Genomic DNA, 18,232 nt, shown 5'->3' with positions numbered 1-18,232 from the left:
CGAACAGGTAATTATTGATGATGATGTTACCTGATTCCAAAGATCTCCATGTCCCATAGTCCTTCTGGACAAGACATTTAAAACATTTACATAGAAACAAGTTTCCATTGAAACTGTCATTTTAGTTCACATCACATATGCTATATCAACTTGGTTTCTATAAAAGAAACCTTTTTTCATAGTATGCATTTTCTTGGATACAAGGTGGTTTTACAAAACCAGAACTATTTTGTCTATGAACAAAAACAGTAAAACTCTCCTCAGCCAGGTGTTCACAAGAGACTCCGTCTCACTCCAGAGACATCAAGGAGATCATGAGGCCTTTGATGCTAGAGGCACTTAAATCTAACTGACAGCAATCCAACTATATAAGGGTCGGATCACGAGACTGTGTCTACAATGTGTAACAACAAAAAGGGCCAAAGGCTATTTTGTCTGAAATTCACTGGATGAAGTTCGTCCTTCATCACTGGTCTACTTTGGCCACCATCAGTGATGCTGAAAACTTCATGCATTTCATTTACATACGCATTATTATTTTTGTATGTTGTGGAAACAGCAATCAAGTCCTTAGTCCGACATAATGGGTCTCTGCTACCACTGCAACCTAAAATATTCATGAAGCTGATTATATTAGCTTTCAGTTTGTTGTTTTGTCTGAAAGGTATACTGAGAACTTCTTTAAGAAACTAAGAACTACAAAAAAGTGTATTCTGTTAGAGTCATTGTTATATATCATAAATATATTAGATATCATACATTTATTTCATTATGTAAAGTTACTGTTTCACCTACAAAATAACACGTTAATGCTTTGATTGAACCAAATGCAAGAAACATGCGGTTTCTTAAGGGAGTAGTCCATTCTTCAGAGACGCAGAACAATACTAGGATGCGCGACACGCACTTTCTTCCCTCCACAACTGTAACCGCCCTTTGCTTTCATCTCGCCTTATCCAATCAGAATCCTCCTCGTGTCTCGCATTCCCACTGTTGACCAATCACCGAGCTCATCGCTGAGGCTCCGCTCAACGCACTCCGCCATTTTGTAGCGCTTTAAGAAAACTCAGCCAAGCAACAAAGTTGCGGATCAGAGCTGCTGTTCCTCGGTGTGCAATGGACGGGTAAGTGATGCTACGTTACTGCGAATGGAAAATAAATTGAGCTGACCGGGCTATAAGACATAAACGAATAAAACCCTGCCTTTATCAACTGTAATGCATTTTTGTTTTCGTTTGTTTGGACAGCGCGAAAGATTTCATCATTAGCAAACCCATAGTTTAACCGTGAATCAGGTTTCTGTCTGATTCTCGACGCTTTGTTAAACACATTTTCCCCCTAAGTTTGACTGTTTTATTAGTACGACGTAAACCAGAGTTCGAGTTTTGCAGCCTAAATAAGGCATTTATTTTTTTCTGCGAAACTAAGGAGAGTTCCATCGAGAGGACTTGTTGCATGCAGTGAAAAAAGTTTAAGTAAAAAGAGTAAATAACAAAAATCTTTAAAAGTCACAAATATAGAGAATCCCAAAAGTTATGTTGTTCTTTCTGAACAGGAAACTATTAATAAAGTGAGCATAAGTAAATTGAATACTTTGGTTGTGTGATGGCATTGACATTTTTTTCCCTTGTGCAGCCGCCTAGAGACTGAACTGTATCCTTTGGGATCGAGTTACGCAGAATTAGAGTAAGTCTTTCTGAAATTTTACAGCTCAGAGCTGGGGTTTTCATTTTTCTTTATTACCCGCCAACAGATTACACTATTTATTTGTTATATTAGTCAAATATTAGCATACTAAGGTACCTCGCTTACAAAAATCGTCATGGTTGCCATAGTTTCCATCAAAACACAGTAACGTTAGGTACGTTATTATTCTAATTTCCTGAATATGATTCATATTGGTGTGCCTTGACTTGTTTTTTATTGATAGAAGCACAAGTCCTTTTTTTTCTTTTTAATATTTTCAATTAAGGTTTATGCTAGAGCATTGCAAAAATATGGGTTTTAAGGTAGACTTGGTAATTTTCGGGTTACAAAATGGCAAACCAAAAATACATGGAAAAATAAATAGGTTTATAGGGAATTCAACTTCTTGAGTTTGATATACAACATTTTCTCAAATTTAACAAATATTTTAGAAGTTTTAGTCACTGTTTGTTGAATAGCAACCTAGTTTATGTGGTTTACACCACATAGAGGTAACCATTACTGTCGTGACTACATGGTAAATGGTTGAACCATGACTGAATGAACCAGAGATGCACCATGTAAGATGATACACAGAAACTAAAACCACACCCCAGGTATTGTGAAAAATGACCCCAGTCCACAGGGCCCCCTCGTTTAAGCTCTCACACCTATTTGCATGAAGGTTTTTTCCCTCTTGGGAAAGATGTATCGGGACTTTGTTTTGGTACACTCAGTTTCTTTTTCTTTCCATTGTTTCAAACATAAAAGCTTTCATGGTGCGCCGTGTTGATGTTAGGGCTTTTCGAAGACCCGAGCCAGAGGAGAAATTCTGGTATTGCGTTTACTGGGAGTTCATGTGAAACAGGATGTGGGGGTTAATCTTCAACCATAGACTGACCCAAAATACCACTCATATTTCTTGCTCTAAGGAAGATCTGTGGGAAGGAACTAGATTACACAGTATATCTGCAATCTGCTTATTCCTTTAATGGGAAAAACATCTAACCAACGTGAGCCAAATGCAATATTGAACTCATTAGCCCCACTTTTATGAATTATGGTTAATATTTAGACTAGGTTGAGGATATTAATTTCACAAAATGGTCTGGATTCTTAAATTACATAATAGATATCTGTCTATGCATGTAATGTTTTTCTGTCTTTACCTTTTTGTTTCACTGGGACTATTTTAGACAAGTGCATGGGGTCAGAATGGTTTTTCTTTTCCAATTTCATGCATTTTGTTTATGGGTTCCTGCTCTGATTTTAGTTTTCCATTTCTGTTTTCTTTTGCAGCGTCGTTCACGATATTGCAGTTGGAACAAAGGTAAGAATCTTTTTTTTCCTTTGGAAAGTCACTACGACTACATGTGCTGTACAGCTTGGGTTGGTTTAATAAGAGCAGATTGTTTTGCTTATCTTTCTTTAACTGTTTGTTTGCCGGGACTCTGTATTGAGTATTCACATAGCCTTTTGGTGCTTTTCCACTGGGTGGTATAACTCGGCTCGGCTCAGTTTGTGTCCACTGTAGGTTAGTACCACTTTGGAGTGGGCGGGATCATTCACATGTTGTTATAGTTGCTCCTGCTCCAAAAAACTTTTTCATTTAAAAAGCTCTCATTTAACCTGCTCTTTGGCTATCAAAGAGAGGAACGTGTGTACTTCCTCAACAGACCATGAAACAGAATTGTTGGTTGTTAAAAGGGGTGTGCTCATTCAAAACAATTGCGCTTGTTTCTTTGCTGGTGTGTCTCATGTCGCGAGTTCAATGACGCAGGTAGTGATTATTGTCTTCGGCCAATCAGTGACCAGCTGAGTTTACACATGGTTTAATAACGGTACGGTTTGCTTGAAACCTCAACCGAGGTGGTAATGAAATGTGCCGTACTATGCAGTGGAAAAGCGCCATTTTTGACTTCCATGTCTCTTGCTGTTGCTCCTTCCAGACATGATTCATCCTGGCAATAATGTAAATCATTTCAAAAGTGAATCAGAGATTTGTTAGAACAAGCACTATAGCATCTTGCCATACCATGTGCTTCCTCAACTTTTTATTAACTTCAGGTTGTGATTTAATTTCCAAAATAGATTCTGGCTCATAATATTTGGCTGCTGTGAAACCCATAGTTAAGAAATCCTTAACTTGCTGCCTGGATCAGCCTTCACGAGGCCACAACATGAACACTCCCACTCATTCCCTCATTAAAGATTATTTCCTGTGGTATGTGGCTAGTGAGGAGGGACCCACAGGATGTAGAACAAAAGCCTGATTCATGAGGTTCATTTAAGTTAGTTACTTACATGCTGTAGGTCATGCAGGAACTTATGCAGCACGAAACCTACAGGCACTGCATTTGTCTGAGGATTAATACAGTACAGAGATGGGCACTGTTTTAAGAGTTGAATGCTAATTTAAGGTTTTGGATTTGAAATATCTGTTAGAGGCATTTTTTTGTGTTATGTCACAGGTTCAGATCGAATAGACTATGGGATAAAGAAACATGAAACTCCATTCAGAACTCATTTGGTTTTTGTAACATGAGTGATATAGGAGATTTGATAAGAAAAGTTGTTAGCCAGGGCTTGATTTTATACACTGGGAATTGATTGGATTGTGAAAGTGAAGTGACGTGTGGCCAGATATGGTGTCCCATACTCAGACTTTGTGCTCTGCATTTAACCCATCCCAGTGCACACACACACAGTAGTGAACACACACACACACCTGGAGCAAACCAACAACAATTGCTTAGCTTAGCATCCTCATGTATTTGGCTAATTTAAACTGTAAATTCACAATATAATAATGTTCCACATGTATGAGTGAAACCAAACATGGTTTATACAACTCCTATTGATCTTGAGCAGTGGGCTATATTAATATTTCATTTAATTTTTCTATAGCTACACACTGCCTTTATTATCATCAAAAAATTGGGTTTCTTTATTTAAGCCATTAGAGGCATCAAAGGCATTAATTAAGAAAAGTAGATGTTCTGTTGTAATTTGATGTCTTAAAATTGGTCATCAAATTGGATGTTCTCACTGTTAGATGATCTTCAGGTGACAAGCATTTTATTGTTTCTGCGCACTTTTTACCTCTGCTTAATGATTGAACCCATTTCAAAGACATTCCTTAGAGACTGGTTTTGGCTGTTGATATGACGAGATGAATGCAGTCTATTCATCAAATGCAAATATGTTTTACCTCATCACTCAGCACACACATGTAGCTCTTGTGTTTGTTCAGCAGTGCTGATCAGAAGGATGATGGCAGGGGGAGGTGCTAATGGGTCACATGGGGGTTCGCTTGATGCTATCAGTCTCTTTTTCTTGTTCTCTGTATCTCTTGATGAAGAATGCAGGTCAATAGCTTGTGGGTTACAGCAAGTCCATGATTCTCAATAGTACCAGCTTGTTTGAACTGGAACTACTGTGGATTGTCATCTTGTTAGATGGATTTTAAATTAGCCCAATATATGGGAATCTGAAGCTTTCCTGTGTTTCCAGTTAACATGAAATCATGACATTTTCCCTGTTCATTTTTTTTTGTGTGCGTGAATGATTGGTGAATGTTATTCTTTCTTTGATCAAAATATAAATGCAACATCCACTAAAACTACTTTCCTAGTAAGTACTATCTGACAACTAACTACTATCTGATGACATCATCTAGGTCAGAATAATGTTAACCAATAGACAAACAGCCATTTAGAAGATTTGAAAACTTGCATTCAATCAATCGCAATTCTTGTCTGTTTCACAATTCAGAAAAAAAAATCACCTTTTCTCATCAATCTCGTATCCTATTGTACTCCGATCTGAAGCTGATACTTAATGCAGAAAAATGCAACTATTTTAAATCCAATCTCGGAACCAACTTTTTCAGTTGCTGACTAGTGTCCAAATGTTTATATGTTAAAGTCTGTACAGAGTCATGGACAATTACTATTAATATTATAATGTAAAACAGAAGTCTGGATCAGTGCTCTTAACCTGTATGGTTAGTGTGGTAAACGGCTCAAGTTTGAACAGTAATTGTGGGTGAAAGGCACACCTGGGCGTATGGAGATAATGGGTCTTGTGTATTCAGTTCTGGGTTGGGTTTCAGTTACCTGCAGCTCAGGCACACGGTCTCCATGGTGAGCACATTACAATCAGAGCTGCTGTGTTTGTTGTCGATTGTTGCAGTCTTCTCCCCTCCCCCGTCTTTCACACATTTGATTCTGTTTAACCAAGTATCCCATCATGCCCCACCCAAGAAAAAGTTGACATATTGAATGTTTGTGTTTGTCATGCTCGATAAAGTTTATTTAATGCATTGAAGTTTCGAGGAATGTTCCAGTTAATTTCTATCAGCGGCATATGTAACATACTGTTGTTTACAATAGAAAATATTTTCGATTGGTTAAAACATGGAGAATTGTGTTTTTGTTGTGATGCACTACTTTTTGCACTGGGAAACAGATAAGCTGATCATTATTTAATGCTATGGCTGTTTTCATTTGGTTAAAAAAATTCATCTTAAAACAATTGAACTAAACCAAATTTAATTCATTGCATTTTCAGTATTTTAAATGCTTCAAGGTAATTTAGGCATCGTTACATTTATAATGTACTGTATGAAATAAGGATACTTGTATTGAAATTTTCTCAAGATGTTTTTATGATTTAACTTAATGTTAGGAGGAAATAACACGCATGACAATATGTATCTGTCTGCAAAGTACTGGTTACATTAAACAAAGCAAACTTCTCTAACTAATTCTGTAGGTAACACAGAACCCGAAATTCATTTGACTATAATAGTTGTCAGCTGCTAAAATGATAATTTAGCATTATTGTTCTCACATTATTACTATAAACATTGCAGGTTTGTTGTCAATTCATTTGCAGTGTTTGGTAACCGGAAACTGTGAGCAGAGCTGTAAACAAAGTTTCTGTAAAAGCTTTTCTGTAAAAGCTCCCAGTTTAGCTTGTTTTGCAGTAAACGATGGTTTCTTAGCTTAGTTTGCTGTACCAGATGCTTGTTGTGTAGCCACCCCCTCTGGTTTACATCTGGTTTTCATTGAGTCGTTTGACTGTGGAATTTTAATATGTGGTGGGCAGGCCTGTGTGGTTGCATGGAGTTTCTGCTGAATACACTTAATTCACTCTTGCTTTAGTCATGCACACAATCTTAATCCAGCCATCTTTTGTTGCTTTGTTTGTCTCAACTGTTGGGACAAAGACGCATGTTATTTGCAGAACTGTGCTTTATTACTTTTGTTAGTCACATCACATGTAATCTTGGTTTAATGGGACATTTGTTCCAAACCTCTATGCATTTCTTCCACTGAACACAGAAGCAGCTATTTTGATATTTTTAAGAATATAGATAAGCAAACTGTTGCTGGTCCCCACTGACACCAAGTGTTAACTGTCTGGTTACCCACTTTCTTCAAAATATCTGCTTTTATGTTTAACAGAAGAAACTTGTTCAGGTTTTCATTTGTAACTGATGAGAGTTTCCATTTTTTTTGGTTGATCTCTTCCTTTGAAATGTGGTGTTTGATACCATGTACTGAGGTTTGGTTGTATAAATGTCCTGGTCTTTCACGTAGACATGTTCCGTCCTTCTCTAAATACGAGGAAGGTGTAAAAGAGCAAATTCCACATTCAGTCTGGACATTCATTCCTCCTGGTTGATGACCCGGAAATGTAAAACTGCCCCTCTCCCCATGTTCTACTGAGATCTTGCTTCATAGGTTTCTGGTGGGGGATGTCTTGTGGTTGATCTCTGACCCCACCCGCCCTTAAGGATTTGCTGTTTGCACAGGAAAACTGAAAGCAACATTGTCCATTTCCTGCATTCAGTTTTCTGATGTAAACTTGTCCTTATTTGGACATCCCACTATCATTCTTTCATTTACTGGTTGTTGTTGGCATAAGGATGGATTAGTCTGCCATAGTTTTTTCCTGTTTACTTCAAGTGTTCTGTTTGTAAACTGACTGTCTAAACTTCATAGAAATGACTGAAACGTGTTTAACCTGGAGCTTTTCTCTTTTCTTTTTTCAGAGAGGATCTGACGAGCTGTTCTCCTGTGTTTCCAGCGGGCCCTATATCATGACCTCAGCAGGTAGGATCTGTTTGCTCTTGACTCGTTATTTCCTTGTTAAATGTGTTTAGTTTTGTCCTAGCAACCCGTCCTGATCATCTGCTTTCAACACAGCCAACGGCAACGACAGCAAGAAGTTCAAAGGTGACATCAGAAGTCCTAGCGTCCCGTCCAGAGTTATACATGTCCGCAAGCTGCCCAATGACATCAACGAAGCGGAGGTCATCTCCCTCGGCCTTCCCTTTGGCAAAGTCACCAATCTGCTCATGCTGAAGGGAAAGAACCAGGTATCATTCCCTCTCCATTTATGACACTCTTAGAATTAGCTCGAAAAAGGAGACAAGTTGACTTAACCTACCTAGAAAATCTATTCATTAAATCTTTTTTATAATATTTCACCATAATACTAGTTTTTCACCAAATAAATAAAATCTTGGTGAACAAAAATAGACTTAAAAAAACATTACACAAAAGGGATACATTTCTGTGAAATGGAGTTTGTTTAGCTAGAAGTGTTTGTGTTCTTATGCATTTTCCAGGCTTAAGGCAAATGTCATGATGTGCATTTTTGTGCAGGCTTTTTTGGAAATGAATACTGAAGAAGCAGCCCAGACGATGGTTACTTACTACTCCTCCGTAACGCCCGTCATCAGGAATCATCCCATCTTCATGCAGTACTCAAACCACAAAGAGCTAAAAACAGACAACTCACCGAACCAAGTGGTATGTTTTAAATTCTCTCAGCCCAGCACATGCACCACGCACAGGGGTGCACGTGGCTTCATTCCACATTTCTGAAATCTTGATTCATTTGTAAATGTTTTACGTAAATAAAGACAGCCAAAATGTATAACGCTCAGTTATTTGCAGCAGCTGTGCACTGGATGATTGATACAAGTGGTCTGATTTGCTATCTTCTGTGCATCTTGATTTTGGTTGCCGCATTTTCCTCTCTAAACACAGTTTATATACCACTAAAGGCCTTTAATGGATTATGCCACAGCTGTAGCCCATCAGTGCTCATTTGGAGGATTGCTTCATTTACTTTGCTTCGTTCTGTTTGAGTAAACACAGAAACGTGGCTTGCAGTGTTTACTCCATACTCAGTTTTTATTTCAAAATAAGCTGTCTACAAATTTCACTCATGCATTTTCAGACATAAAAATGTGCATAGGGATGCATAGGTGTAAAATTAATCAAATGCAATTAAAATGGTTATTTAAACATATGTGTGAATATTTTTTTTTTTTTTTTTTTTTTTGTGTGTGTGTGTGTCTACAGAGGGCACAGGCAGCACTGCAGGCGGTGAATGCTGTCCAGACAGGTGGCATGACTCTAAGTGCTGTTGACCCATCTGGTTTGACTGGACCCAGCCCTGTCCTGAGGGTCATCGTTGAAAACCTCTTCTACCCCGTGACCCTAGATGTCCTGCACCAGGTATACACTTGCTCTAGTTCCTTTCTTACTAAAGAGATAGTTCAATGAAAAATTAAAATTATAATCATTTGCTCACTCTCAGCCATAAGGCTTTGGGTTATTTTGGTGGCACTTTGAAATCTTTATGTATAATACATTATACAGGTATTTGTAATGTACGTTGTAATGCATTTTGTATTTTCAGTAATAATAACCAGAGTTCAAATGCATTATAATATTTGAAGGTTCGTTGTCATGTGTTTTCATTATAACTGTGGTTATAATTATTCATGAGACCATACAATGCTTTATAAAGTGCATTACAAGGCATAGTTAATGCATTCAAACTACTTTTATAATAAAAATTGTTAATAACTTTTTCAATGAAACCTGAGACATTTATGTCCTTAAAAGATCCAAAAAGTTCATAAAGTTGTTGTGAAATGAATAAATGGGAATTAAGAGGTTTAATCAAAGCTTTGTCAAGAAATGCCATCATTATATTTGATGAACAGATTTAATTTAGTTTTTTATTTGCAATTAAACAATTAATAGACAATTAGACAATTAGAGCTTGGTTATCTGGACTATCAGTGGAAGGACAGAAACCACTCAGGTTTCATTAAATATCTTAACTTGTTTTTCGAAGATTTGGAATGACATAAAGTTAAGTAAATGGTGAGAGAAAAATTATTTGTATGTGAACTATGCCTTTAACTGTTGGCAGTTATTGTGTTTGATACTAAAATATGTTTGGTTCCTCAACAGATCTTCTCGAAGTTTGGCACTGTGCTGAAAGTGATCACTTTCACAAAAAACAACCAATTTCAAGCTCTCCTCCAGTTTGTTGATGGCCTGACGGCACAACATGCCAAGCTGGTGAGTAGCGCCATCTATCAGCCATAATCTGTAATGACCAGATAGTGTGCCTGTGCATGGTTGCTAGGTTGAGAAGATTTAGTTAACCACTAAGCAGAAAATGTATCGATTGGGATGTATCAAAAGCTCTGATTGGGGGATTTAAACTCTGGCTACCGCAATCATGAAGGTTTGTTGAGGTTAACAATGCAAGATAATGCAAATGCTAAATTAAAATATGACTTCGGGATAAATAATTTGCGGGCAGATGTTGCATATGATTATGCTCAATAAATCGAGAGAAACAGAAATCGTGATCATGACTAAAATGTGATTAATCATGCATCTGACTTGAGTTAAATATCTTGACTGTCTCCATAGTTGAGTTTCCATAATTGATTCTGCTGTTTATTGGTGAAGCTGCTTTGACGTAATTGTAATTGTATAAAGAGCTATAGAAATAGGTTACTTGAGTTACGATAATTCAAAACCTGTAAAAGTATGTGAAACTCTATATTTGAAAATCTCTCTTTCCTCAGGCTCTAGATGGACAGAACATCTACAATGGCTGCTGTACCTTGCGTACCAGCTTTTCCAAACTTACCAGTTTAAACGTCAAATATAATAACGACAAGAGCCGTGACTACACTCGCCCGGACCTGCCAACTGGGGACAGCCATCCCACTATTGAACATCATGCTATGGCTGCTGCTTTCGGTACAAAAAGCTGTTAAATTACATCCAGCACACTATTCTTAACCACATTCCCATTCTACCTCTCTTAGAAGGTCTAAACGTCCTGGTATTTTGCAGCTTCTCCCGGGATCATCTCTGCCTCACCATACGCAGCAGCGCATGCCTTCCCTCCGGCTTTTACTATCCAGCAGGCTGCAGGTATGAAGGCACACAGCTCAACTCTAAAGCCTTCTGTATTTCATATTTGTCTGAATTCTAGTGTCTTGTATTGTATAAAACTGAATCCATCTTGAACAGGGTTGACAATACCTGGGGTTCCCGGAGCCTTCGCCTCGCTGGCCATGCCAGGGTCAGCGGCGGCCGCAGCGGCTGCGAGCAGACTGGGGTTCCCCGTCTTCCCCGGCACCCATTGCGTCATGCTGGTCAGCAACCTGAACCCTGAGGTTAGCAGTTCTCAGTCTCTTACAGACCTAGAAAGTGCTCAAGATAAATGCATAAGTTGTATTAAATGTAGTCACAATTGCAAAATTTCAGTAGTTGACCACACACTTTTTATATTTTACATTTCACTTTGTTTTTATAATATAATGATAAAATATTGGTTTAAATAGTAATGGTTTAAATGAAAGCAATGGTATCACAGCAAAAACTAAATGGAACGCTTTTATTGAAACTAAATGTAATTTTTTTTTATTTATTATTTTTGAATTTAATTTAAAATTAAAACATTTGGAATGGCACCACAACAAATGTTGCTATAAATATATTTTTTCCATTAAAAATGATAATTGCACCACATCTCATCTTGATGAGAAACATTTTTTTAAAAAGTAATCTTTATTTATTTATAAATTAACAGGTAGTTTAAATTGAAGCCATGGCACCACAACTTAAAACTTACAAAATAACTTTTTTTTAAAAATATATATAATGTAAAAATTTTGATAAGAATATTTTCAATTTAAAAATGAAAATGCCACCACAAAATAAATATTGGTGAAGCACTTTTTGTCACAATTTATAAAATAAAATGTTATGTAATAATGTGTAGTAGAATACTATTAATAATTTAAATTGAAATAATGGCATTAATGGCATGAAATAAAAAATATAAAAGTATAATTTATCTTGTATTGTTAAATAAATAAATAAATAATTAAATTAACACAGGTGCACCACTGCAAAAACTTAGTGGATAAACTGTTTTTGTTTTTTTTGTTTTTAGAAAACCAATGGCATATAGCCAGTTTAACTGAGTCAAATTAACAGTACAATGGATATTACAGACTGGTGATGTTACTTCTGCAATACTGCTCAATGTTCCTTTAAATTTAGTGCATATATAATCTGTTGTCCCTCAGTAATTGCAGTGCATGGGACAAAAAAACGGAAGCTGCGCCTCTTTATTTGCTCAAGTGTCCTCACCCCTTCTACAGTGCGTCGTGTCATTTCTTCCTCTAACATCCTCCGGTTTCGCATAAAATTATCCCATTCATTTGAGCTTCATTCTTCCTGTTGCTTCCATTTGAATATGTTGCTGCTTTATTTCACATTCCACTCATCTCCTCCAAAAGGCCAAATTGCATTTTCTGTTGGTCTGTTCTGTTCTTTTATTTGTATTGCTTTGTAAAACAGACCATCGGAAAGTGCATTTACACATTGACATGAGCCCATTGTTTACTACAGTAATGAGTTAGTTTATGTTGGTGTTAAGTTCCTTTGTTAACTTTAGCACTATATTTTGTATTTCTTTATGTATACTGACCTTGTTTTTTACCTCCTTTTTTTCTCCTATTTCTCTCCCTCCCCGTTCCCCTCATCCCATTGCTCTTTTTTTGTTTTGGAAACTTTGTTCTCCTTTGCCATCTGGCTGCACGCACCATATGTCTCCCTCTACTCATCTGATCTGTACGAACAATTACACCATCCAACATCATCCCACAATCACACACACACACTCCAACATGTCTTTAAACACACAAACACAAATCTCTCTCTCTTCTATCCCCCCCACTCCCTCCCCTCTCTCTCCGCTCCCAATCCATTAACCATCTTCATGATCCAACCATCGTTTTTCGCCATTTCCCGTGGAACTGCCTCGCTGCCTCGGATATGTTGAACCTCCACTCTGCCTCCGATCTTTACCTGTCTCTTCCTCCTCCGCTGCCCCCCTCTGCTGTCCTTTAAAGAGAGTTACGCCCCACTGCCTCTTTATTCTCTTCGGTATGTCATCCTTTAGCATCTTTTTTTGTCACTCATTTGTTCTGTTCTTTTAATTTGATTTGATTTCCTCACAAGGCATCTGTGAGGCCCGATTCTTTGAGTGTCTTGCTTGTTTTCTGCAGTATTTGGTGTGGTGAGATGAGACGCGTCATGAAAAGCTCCAGCTTTCCTTTGAACACAGATGGAAGGCTGCAGCTTTTTAATGACGGAACAAAGCAAATTGGCGCCTCATAAAATATTGCATGCTTTTGAGAACTGTTCCTTTTACCCTTTTTTTATTGCATGTCTGTGGAGTTTAAAATACTTGGTTAATAGTCAAGACTCCTGCTGTTTTATAAGTTCATTCTTTTTTGGGTCAAAAACATTTTCATCCCCTCAACTTTTTATCTTTCGATTCTTATTTCAGTCAATCCATTGAATCTGTTCCTCAGGAGATCGAAAAGCAAAGTAAACACACGTTGCAATTTTCTAAACTTTTTTTTGAACTCTCCTCTGCATAATTTTTTTTCTTAACTAAGAATTTTTCAGTCTTTTCTTTAAAGCAAGTCCCTTTTCGTTTGAATGAACCCTAGTTGCACACTAGTAATAATTGTATATAAATCTATTTTTTGTTCTTGAAGTGCATGTGATGGTGTGATATAATGGAGTATCTTGATTGTGAACTGAAGTTGTTTTATAGCTCAGGCTGGTTTTGATGAGATGTGTCTTATCATAATGTACTGTATATTTTGTATCTGACATCGTACTGTTTCTCTTTGTAGGTGTATATGGGGATGTATTGAGAGTTAAAATCATGTTCAATAAGAAGGAGAACGCTCTCATACAGATGTCTGATGGGACACAGGCTCAGCTTGGTAAACAGCCTTAAAAATGATTAGCATATGCTTGCAATTGAGAGTTTGTGCCAATATGAATTTTTACAATGTTTCTATGTCTCTTATACTTACCAAGGCTGCATTTATTTGATTAAAAGTGCAGTAAAACAGCAATATTATTAAATATTACTACAATATAAAACAACCGTTTTCTGTATTAATAAACAAATATGTAATTTAAAAGTCTTTAATTGTTACTGAATTACTGAAATAATAATAACTGTTATTATCATTATATAATAATTATAAAAATTTATTAACAATGTTGAAAATTGTGCTGCTTAATTTTTTTTCAGGATTATTGAATAGAAAGTTCAAAAGAGCAACTTTTTTTTCTTTTTTTTTTAAACCGTTACAACAATGATTCACGATGAACAAACAAAGGAAACCAGACCAGAGGGCTATGCTGTGTTTTACTGTGAATACTGATTGATGTTACGAATGATGTACACTGATACACTTGTAGTCCAGTATTTAGTTATTTCTATATGTATACATTCATATTTCAGCAATGAGCCATCTAAACGGGCAGAAGTTGTACGGCAGACCGCTGCGCATCACGCTGTCCAAACACACGACTGTCCAGATGCCACGAGAGGGACATGAGGACCAGGGTCTCACCAAAGACTACAGCAGCTCTCCTCTCCATCGCTTCAAGAAGCCAGGCTCCAAAAACTACTCCAACATCTTTCCTCCCTCGTCTACCCTGCACCTGTCGAACATCCCGTGAGTTTATACACATCAGTGTCTTGTTTTTCTATTCATTTAAAAACCCATATAGCTCACGGATAACTTTGTCTCTGTTTCAGGCCCTTGGTTGTTGAAGATGACCTCAAGATGCTCTTTGCTACCAGTGGTGCTCTTGTCAAGAACTTCAAGTTCTTTCAGTAAGCGTGTGCAATTTGTGGTATTATATTTAGTATAACATAATCTTAATTATTGATGCTGCTCAGTGCTCCTGTAGTCTACCACTGAAAACATAGAGCGCCCTCTCGCGGCTGAAGACGGTAATGTTTTCTCTTGGTTCTTGGTTCTAAATAAATGAGACTTATAGTCCAGTGCGACTTAAATGTTTTTTTCCTCAACATTACGTATTTTTGGACTGATGCGACTTATACTCAGGTGCGACTTATAGTCCGAAAAATACGGTAGTTTACTTTTTATTATTAGTTAGTTTATTTCTTTTTTTCTTTATTTGGTCATTTGGAGTTAAAATTGGCCACAACAGTCTGTTGATTACTGAATTTGTCAGCACATAGATTCTATAACAGTGCATCCACAAGAAATACTAACAAATTCATCAACTTCCAGGAAGGATCGCAAGATGGCTCTGATTCAGATGGGTTCAGTGGAGGAAGCGATCGAGTCCCTCATCCAGTTCCACAACCATGATCTCGGAGAAAACCACCATCTTAGGGTTTCTTTCTCCAAGTCCATCATTTGAGACAAAAACAGTCTGAAAGGGATGGAGTGGCCAGTCATTTTAAACCTTACTGAGTCTTAATCACAAAGCTCACTTCCATCATTCCATTATTTTATTTAAGAGGCATTTTAAGTGGATAATTACATATTTTTAGAACAGCTGTATTATTAGTTGGGCCTGAAAACGTCCTTAACTTTATCACTCCATCTGTCACTTTCAGCGTATTTCAGGCTTCAGAAAATGATTTCTGTAGAAGCAGAGATGAACCACTACAGGCTTTTGATTCCATTCGTACCATTTGTGCCTTACTGCTTCAGATCTCCAGAACCACAGTCAAACATCTGCAACTAATGTTTGCAAATCTGGAGTTTACAGTCCATTTCGTGCCCTCAGGGCCAAACATACATACTCTTATGAGACATGGGTTATTTCATCAGGCTGATGGTATAGGCCTAAAACTCTGCGCCTTTGCGTTACATATCTCCCAGTAGGGTTATACTCATATCCTTTAGCTTTTGCATGTATACTGTATCTTTAGACATAGAATGTTTACACGCATTCCCTCCTTTAAATGTATGCAATTGTTTGTGTATAAATCCAATAGTGTTGTCTAGATTTGATTTGTTTTTATACTGTGGGCCATTGCATGTTGGCGTTATTCAGCGGATCATTAACCGCTGTCCGTTTACTGTTTGTCCTGTATTTGGTGTAGATGTTTAGTGTCGGGCTTCGTGTTGTGTGATGTGATAGATTATTTAAGCTATTCTACTTATGCCCCATGTATTTTATGTATTTAGGTACCTGTGTGTACACTACAGCTTGATACCAAAGCCTTTCCTCCGTGTACCTTCGTAAGGGACATCCTGACACCTTTTAGCTTCATGACAAACGGCGTGTACAGACAGGTCCTCTCATAGGGCCTTATGTCCGTCTCTCTGTGGAGAACCGTGTGGTGGAAACAGTTCAGGTGAATTGTGATGGCCGCCAGATATGACTGATAATCAGCACACCTGCTGAATTGTGCACGTCACATAATGCCAGTCTTAACAGATGGCCTTTAGTGACCTGTAAAAACAGCTGGGCCTTTATCCACAACAACCCCCCCCCCCCCCCCCCCCCCCCAAAAAAAGAAAATGAAATCTGACAAGTGCCTTTTTATAATAATGTCTTTGTTGACTGAGAGCAGTCCATCCTTGTGACATTCAGTGGCATTAGCTTTCAGAAGAGGTTAATAAAGGCCTGAGGAAGGATGGCCTAAATTTGACATTCCGACCAGATGATATTCAGAAAATCATATTCTTAGCAATGTTTTATAGTGGATTGAGTTATTTTACTATTTTTACAGTAGGTCATTTTACAGTAAGTTCTGTGTATGATGTTTTTTCCCACTTTATTACGTTTTACTGTTTGTATGGGACCAATCTAAAAAAAAATAGAGGTGGCGCTTTAAATGAATCTAAATGCTCCGTGGATGTAGAAAGTTTCTATCATGTTGTTGATTCTTTACAGTGGCTGGATAAAACCTGATTATGCATCCTTGCACAACATTAAAAACCCTCAATATACAACATCTGCCTTAGATTATAAAGTGCTTTTTCTTATAGTGGACAGATGAGGTGTAAATACTATTTTTGTATCACAATGTTAAAAGTTATGGGTTTTTATATCCGTTAAAAACATGTATATTTTGATTACAGCTATGGACCATCATCATGCGAAAATATAGTTCAATATAAAATGGTTAAAATCAAGATTACACTGTTTTCAGTCTTTATCTAGTTCTTCATGACATTCCTAGTTGTACTTTTTGCCTTCAATAAATATTTGTTTACTCAAGTCTGTGTCCATGACGGTTATTCTTGTGTCAATAAATGAAGAACAGCTGAAACCAGGGGCAGATCTAGAAAAATATTGATGGGGTGGCAGGAATTTTTGAGGGGTAGCAACATATGGCAGACGTATATGTACTGAATTTAGTCAGTTATTACAGTTTGATGATAAATATATGTGCACACTACAAAAGGGCACAGGCTATCATTTACAAACTTAATCTCATGCAATCAATGTCTTGCATTTGAAACAGTTATAACCAACATTACAAACATATAAGGAATAAGTGACCATGCCCCATAAGCACCACCACACTCACTAATGCATACAGTATGCATCAACATGTAATTAAGAGCATTATAAAAGGTTCAGTGTTATCAATATGTCAATTTATTATAAGAAACACAAGATTTTAACAGCCAATGACATTTCCAGCTGGGGAGACTCAACTGATTTTCTACTGTTTAGTGTTAATCACTATCGAACTCAACCAGTCAAGAGCTACATTTAGCCTTAGATGTTATATGAATATGGTCCCTGAAGCATAGGTTTTATTAGCTGACAATAATAATAAATAAATAAGCATTATAGGCCCAAATACAAATGTACTTTTAGAAATTGTTTTTTAAAAATATGGTGTTATTGTTTGGGCAAGCTTAAATTAAAACTTCTATGAAAACTTGTGTGATATTCCTTTAAAATAATGTTTTAGTATATCTTTTTTTAAGTATATTTTACTAAACAATTTCTTACATAATTTCTTTGAGTTAGACCAAACTTTTATTTTGGTGGGTTGTAACCAGAGTTTCTGTGTTTTTTAATTAACTATTATTATTAGCTAATAGGAAGTATAGCATATCAAGTATGCTAATACTTGAAGTATAGCATACTCTACTGTGCAATAGTACTATATTTCTGTTTGAACATTGCCGTTTCTGTCAGTCTGTGTATACGATACGAGTGAATGGCGATAGTTTTATCAAATGAAATGGTGAAATCCACTCAAAGCGCGCTGACGTGCACATGTGTAGCCTACATCATGCATCAATATAGTGAAGAGCTGAAAACACCACGCGTGCTTCTCTCTCTCTCTCTCTGTGTGTGTGTGTGTGTGTGTGTGTGGT

At 37.1% G+C, this 18,232-nt stretch overlaps 1 protein-coding gene across 1 annotated transcript; it reads left to right on the top strand.

Moving 5' to 3' along the window:
- Window positions 1–1,027: 1,027 nt before the first annotated feature.
- On the top strand, window positions 1,028–16,390 carry LOC127968281 (polypyrimidine tract-binding protein 1-like). Its single transcript, XM_052569382.1, has 16 exons — window positions 1,028–1,124; window positions 1,636–1,686; window positions 2,986–3,016; window positions 7,748–7,808; window positions 7,902–8,074; window positions 8,364–8,510; window positions 9,069–9,224; window positions 9,972–10,082; window positions 10,601–10,778; window positions 10,875–10,955; window positions 11,055–11,200; window positions 12,947–12,980; window positions 13,742–13,834; window positions 14,365–14,581; window positions 14,665–14,742; window positions 15,167–16,390. The coding sequence occupies exons 1-16, from the start codon at window positions 1,117–1,119 to the stop codon at window positions 15,297–15,299; spliced, it is 1,698 nt and encodes a 565-aa protein (XP_052425342.1). The 5' UTR covers window positions 1,028–1,116; the 3' UTR covers window positions 15,300–16,390.
- The last annotated feature ends 1,842 nt before the right edge of the window (window positions 16,391–18,232 follow it).

This window comes from Carassius gibelio, chromosome B11 (assembly GCF_023724105.1).
Source record: "Carassius gibelio isolate Cgi1373 ecotype wild population from Czech Republic chromosome B11, carGib1.2-hapl.c, whole genome shotgun sequence".
Classification (NCBI taxonomy): domain Eukaryota; kingdom Metazoa; phylum Chordata; class Actinopteri; order Cypriniformes; family Cyprinidae; genus Carassius; species Carassius gibelio.
This window is presented reverse-complemented; position numbering and strand designations above follow the sequence as displayed.

Bases quoted from the DNA above. Each gene is read 5' to 3' on its own strand.
- LOC127968281 (XM_052569382.1), top strand. The intron at 10,083-10,600 runs GTGAGTAGCGCC...CTCTTTCCTCAG, and splicing joins CGGCACAACATGCCAAGCTG to GCTCTAGATGGACAGAACAT. The intron at 14,582-14,664 runs GTGAGTTTATAC...TCTCTGTTTCAG, and splicing joins CTGCACCTGTCGAACATCCC to GCCCTTGGTTGTTGAAGATG.